Below are 6069 nucleotides of genomic sequence, written 5' to 3'. Positions count from 1 at the left end.
AAAAAAAACCCTTCCCCCTTTTTTTTTTTTTTTTTTTTTTTTTTTTTTTGAGGACTAAGATCTGGATAACACTGTTGGGAAAGGCATCTCTAAAGAACGTGAGATTGCTATTTTCTTCCCCCCAAGGGGCTCGGTGTTTGGTGAGCCAAAGGGGAGGCCCAGAGAGTTCTGAACCCAAGCCCTGCCCTCAGTGGTGCCCAGGGAGGGTCTCCTGCCCCTTCCAGCCCAAAGGTCGTTTTCTTCTGTCGGTGACTGCTGGCTGGCACAGGGTCTCCATGGGAATACAGTCTCTCAAGGAACACGGGGGAGCAGATGCCCAGCCAACAAGAAGAAGCCCAAGAGAAACCAAATTCTGTTCTGGCTCTTCAGTTTAGCAGAGAGAAGGGCCAGCCGACTTGCCCCGCTTCCTCAGGGCAGCAACACTATTTTTGGAGCTCATCAGGCCACGCACCTACCTTACGGACACACAAAAACACAGCGTTCCCAAGATGCAGCCGAAACCCTTTATTGGAGCCACCCTCCTAATGCCAGGAGTCACCGGTAGCTTCCCCGGGCGGCGTGCATCAACAGGTTGACTCGGGGTGGGAACGGAGTGCAGGTTTATGCTGTTACAGTACAAGTGAATGCAAAGACTTGCAGTAGCTGCCTCTTAGCAAATTATCTTTCCTCGTGCCCGGTCACAGGGGCAGCGAGGTGGGGCGGGGGTGGGGGGCAGAGTGAAGGGCCACTGGGCTTCTCTGGCAGGACTGTCTTTTCTTTCTGGCTTCCCTAAACCGTGTGCTCCCATCGTAGGGTGGGAGGGGGCAGGGACTAGCAGTGGGCCGGCAGGCCCCTGGAGCCGTATGGTGGGGCCAGCCTCCCCTGACTCCCCCCTGCCCGACCGCCCCGGCCGCCCCACCTGGCTTTACACTTCCTTCCGCAGCACCACCTTGATGTTGCTGCAGATCTGGCCCAGGGCAGCAAAGAGCGGGTTGCAGAAGGTACGGATGCAGAGGGAGTAGATGTGGCTGATGCACTGGATCTCGATCAGGTAGCTCTTGATGCACGGCACCACCGCCCAGATGTGGCAGAAGGAGATGCAGGCGAACAGGAAGCCCCAGAGCAGGGCCAGCGGGACCCCCAGCAGCGTGGACAGCAGGCGGTAGCACCAGTACTTGGAGACGGTGAAGGTGGTGTAGCTCACCTTCCACACGCCGTCGAAGCTGTAGGTGCCCACGGGCTCCGCAATCACGTCTTCAAAATCCACCTGCAGGGCGGGAGGGGGCAATCCTCAGGTCATGGCGTCCACCCACTCCTCGAGCTTTGGTGTGCCAGTGTCAGGACCCTCTGGAGGGCTTGTTACACCTGACGGCTGGGCCCCGCCGCCAGGGGCTCAGACCCAGCATGGCGCATGCGGGGCCTGAGACTGCATTTCTAGCAAGCTCTCCACGTGTGCTGCTGCTGCTTCCCCGGAGCAGTGAGACGGGGGCTGGTCCAGCCCCTCGTCTCGTAGGTGGGTACACAGGCCCTGCGGAGTTGAGTGACTTGCTTAAAGCCAACGGTAAGGTAGACGCAGACCTAGAGGTGTGGTCCTCAAGTCTGTTATTTTCTGATCCTAGAGAGTCGGACAGTCCCAGGCATCCTGGGGGTACGGAGGACACATCCAGCCAGGCTGATACCTGAAGGCAGCCAGGTGGAGGCAGGCGCCTGGGCTGGAACAGCGTATTGGGTGCTGCTGGGACCTAACGGGATGGACAGTGTGTGCCTCAGGGCGAGGCAGGTACTCCGGGAAGGCGGGGGGCCAAGGCCAGAGTGCCCAGAGTGAGGCCGGAGAGGCCTGGAGGGACAGTCACTCTGTGATGAGCATTTGGGACTGGCGTGGGCAGATCTGAGTTGATTTTTTTTAATTGAGGTATAATTGATACATAATTTTATATTAGTTTCAACATAATGATTCAGTATTTGTATCTATCGGGAGACGATCACCACATTAAGTGTAGTTAACATCCATCACCACACACGGGTACAAATTTGTGTGTGTGACGAGAGCTTTTAAGATCTACTGTTAGCACCTTTCGTATATGCAATACGGTATTGTTGGGTATAGTCACCATGCATCCGTGACTTGTTTATTTCATGAGTGGAGGCTTGTTCCTCCGGACCCCCTTCGCCTGCCCCCTCCCCCCACCTCTGGCAGCCCCCAGTCTGTTGTCCGTTCTCTGATCTGAATTTTGAGCAGCTGTTTGGGCCAGGGGTGGTTGGGAGAGAGGATGCAGGTGGGGTCCAGCAGGGGCGGTCACAATATTCCAGGTGAGACCTGATGATAGCCTCGTTTGGGGTGATGGTGGGGGGTTAGAGGCGCACGGGTCTGAGAGTCACTTTAGGATGTAGCAAAGTGAGGGGCGTGTCTTCCTGGCTCGTAAAGGTGTCTGCAACCCGGGTGTGGCCGAGCAGGCCTGAAGCACCTTGTGCAGGAGACAGGAGACAGGGATTTCCCCCCTCACTCTAGTCCTATGGCAGCTTCAGACTCTCCTCCTCCTGCTGCCCACCCAGCCCTCCTGGCTGTGGGAGGAGCATGGGCGCTCTGAGAGTCCAGTTCATACATTCCACTGAGATGATGACTGAGGCCCCATTTGGAAAGTGGGAAAGAATCATCAGTAAACCTGGGGGGAGGGGGAAGGTTGTACTTTCAGCCAAGTCACTTAACTAACCTTTCTTGCGTCCCTGTTTTACATTGAAGACCATCATAGCTGCTTTCTCCTATGTGATGTCCTTCAGCGTCACTAAGCCTTAGCTGTCGTGTCTGTAAAATGAGAGCATGGCCGTCTTCCATGTTCCTGGGCTATTTTAATAAAAGTTGGTTGAGTGAATGCTCAAACCGATCAGACTAATGGTGGAGGAGACACTTGTGGGGGCAAACATCAGTCTTCCGGGGCCAGCCCCTTCCCCACTTTTGCTGGGGCAAGGGGATCCTCTCATCTAGGCATGGGGGTCAAATGACTTTTCATCATAAAATTACATAGCCGCGTCGCAGGGAATTCAGGCAAGAGCAGAAAGGAAACAAAAGCATCTCCAACTTGTATTTCTCTAGTGCCAGCAGGGCCGTTGCCGTGGTGCTTTCCTTTCCAGGGTAACTTTTGGGGGAGGAGGTGGACATACCCGTGGTGTACGTACAGTGGCAGGTCCTGTTATTCTCACGTGACTAGATCCTGAGCTCCTGTGCTGTGCCTCAGATCCCCAGATCCCCCCGGAGACATTGGTGGACGAGGCCCTACCCAGGGGATGGTGTGTTCATGGGGAACAGAGTGGATGCGCCAACATTTCAGGCTACAGGTGATGTGGAACGCTGACTCAGGGAGTCAGTAGGCCTTTTGGGCCCCACTCCTGTAAGTCTCAGCCTCCAGCTTTCTGTGCTGGGGGCTCAGCGGAGGTCTGTTACGGGCCCCCGGTTGAAAGGGCAGGGCTGAAAGGAAGAACACAAACATGGTCCTCATCTCCTCAGAAAGATCGCACTTATTCCTGGAGGGCTTCCAGGAGGTGGTGGCTGTCTGGGACTTTGGTGGACTGTGGGATTTGGAGGGAGAGATGGGAAACCGGTGTGCTGGATAAGAAGGCCCAAGTTGTTTGGGGAAGGTCTCATGGCTTTAGACAGTGGATGAAAGGGGCTGCCATCTTCTACATCTGGCTTATACGGGGCAAAAATTCAGAGTTGCTGTTTCTTGGGGGAGCTTTCAAATCTAAGAAGGTGGGAAGGATAGGTCGGGGGAATCATTCCAGCCCTTACTGAGGTGCAGTTGGATCCCTGGGGCCTGGATCCTGGAGTGAGGAGTTCTGACCTCTGCTGCCTGCCCCTCCTCCATCATGGCCAAGCCTCAGCCTGATGCCTCTTAGCACTCGTCTGGCTTCTGGAGCATGGTGCAGCCCCAGGACCTTAGCCAGCAAAAGGAGACATTACGGCGGAGACGGGCCTCCCTGCCTTGGTCCCAGCAGGCACTTCCTCCTTCCTTCCCTCTCCCGCTCATCCCTGTGGCCTCCCCTGCCCTTCTTGTGGCTGGTTCTTGGGATGGTGCCTCTCTGACTCACAGATTCCCCAGCCCCACCCCCTCACCTCCCGGGAGGGCACACAGCCCAGAGGTGGGAGCGGGGCCCAGACTGAATCTCTCCACGCTGCCCCAGCCGGGGCCAGACCCCGAGGTGGATGCTTACTATGCAGCATCTGAGGTCTGGTCCTTGTCGGCCAGAGACACCTGCCCCAAGGCAGGGCTCCCAGCCCCTTCTTTAAAGCCACCCACCCACCCTGCTCCTCTGTAGCCCCGCCTGCCGTGTTGGTCTAGTCTAGTGTTTTCTGCCTTTCAACACCTTTGATTACTGGTGTCTGGCCTCTAAGACGTGGCAGAGTGGAAAAGAACTCTGTCTGAAGTCACACTGTTGAGTCTGGCTCTGCTACTTACTGGCTCTGTCACTGTCAGCAAGTGACTGAGCTTTTCTGTGCCTCAGTTTCCTGGATTCACTTCATAAAGTTTGTTGGAGGATTAAATAAATTAAGACATCTAAATACTCAGAACTCTGCCTGGCACAGAATACCTGGTTAATGACTGTTAGCTGTTGTTGTCGGTTGTTACAAAGCACTTGCTTCAGGAGGATATTCAAGCTCGAAGGCGGCTCTGCACCCCTGGACGGGTGCTGCTCTGATGAGTGACTTTGATAGACGACTTGACTGTTTGAGCTTCACTCCCTCATGTGCAAAAATGCATTTGCTGTTTCTTACAACCTTGTTATGAGGAATAGAAATAATTTATCGTCTCTCCATCCATTTGCTCCCTACCATCTATTCACCTACCCATCTCCCACCCATCCATTGATCCATGGATCTCTCCATCCATCCACAGACATCCATGCATGTCCCTCATCCATTCAAACACATCCTTATTCAGCCCCCACTTTGTGCTGGGCACAGCCCCTCTTGGGCAACACTCAGCACAATACCTAGCACATGGTAGGTGCTCAGTGAAGGTAATTATTTGTTCAATTGTTTTGAACTTCCTATGCAAATATATCTCAGAAAATCTGTTGACACCCCAGATCCTAAGTACAGTAAGTCTCCAACCTACCTAGTCATAAATGTGAATGTGTGTGTGTGTGTGTGTGCGCACGTGCGTGCACACCTCCCCCTGCGCTGATAAGAAGGATTTGCTGTTTACGGTAATAATCTTACTCCCAGGGACCTCTCTGTTGTGTCTTTTAATTATTATTACTTTGCAGAAGACATTGATGCTGACATTTGAATTATTGCCTCGGGGCATTGAGCATGGGGTGGCTTCTCCATTTTCTGGGAATCGGAAAATGTGCTCTCAGAGGGATGGGCTTGTGCTGTCAGGCCCAGCTGTTTCCCTGACTCAGATTGAGCACTGGGAGGGCTTTGTCCACAGTGCCTACTTGGGGAGATATTTATAAGACCCGGCTCAGGCAGGGCTCGGCAGTTGTGCCAGTGTATCAGAAGCACACAGTGACTTCATTTCTTAATTCCTTTCTAAAGCAGAGGGGAGATGGCTGGAAAGGTGGTTGGGCGGGGGTGCTGGACCCCTCAAAAGAGCCTCAGGGCTGGGTGTGCAGTTGGAGGGAAGGGGTGGGAAGGGTGAGTGAGACTGCTCATTCAGTTGGTGTCCTGTCCCCTTCTCTGACATATTTATTTTTGGAACAGCGAGAGAGCCAGCTGATTAATCGGAACCCGCCAGCGGGGCCCCCCGCTGTCTCCCAGGAGGGCAGGCAAGGTGCAAGACAGCAGGTCTGGGCATTGCCTGAGGATTCGGGGAAGGCCAGCAGCCACCCCCGGTCAAAAATACCTCCCCAGATTCCCGTGTGACTCAGTCCTTGGGCATCCGGGGCCCTGGACAATTCAGATAGGGTATCCGTGGGGAGGGGAATCGCTCTAGGCAGGGACGCAGACATCTGGTTCCAGTCTCCACTTGACCACTGAGTTATCAAACGGTTCTGGGCGTGGTACTTTCCCTCTCTGGGCCTCCCGTGTTTAGCTTTTTGTTTTGTTTTGTTTTGTTTTACACTCTACACCAAGAGGACTAGGCCAACATT

At 54.3% G+C, this 6069-nt stretch overlaps 1 protein-coding gene across 1 annotated transcript in view; it reads right to left on the bottom strand.

Annotated features, from left to right (window-relative positions):
* Positions 1–904: 904 nt before the first annotated feature.
* CAV3 (caveolin 3) overlaps positions 905–6069 on the bottom strand; it is a 12317-nt gene continuing 7152 nt past the window's right edge. Inside the window, exon 2 of the mRNA XM_077751517.1 lies at positions 905–1246. Coding sequence (XP_077607643.1) covers positions 905–1246 — 342 coding nt within the window. The remainder of the gene's footprint in view (positions 1247–6069) is intronic.

Source organism: Crocuta crocuta, unplaced genomic scaffold (assembly GCF_008692635.1).
Source record: "Crocuta crocuta isolate KB4526 unplaced genomic scaffold, BGI_CrCroc_1.0 scaffold69, whole genome shotgun sequence".
In the NCBI taxonomy this organism is placed as follows: domain Eukaryota; kingdom Metazoa; phylum Chordata; class Mammalia; order Carnivora; family Hyaenidae; genus Crocuta; species Crocuta crocuta.
Note: the sequence above shows the minus strand (reverse complement) of the source record. Positions and strands in the feature narration are given on the sequence as shown.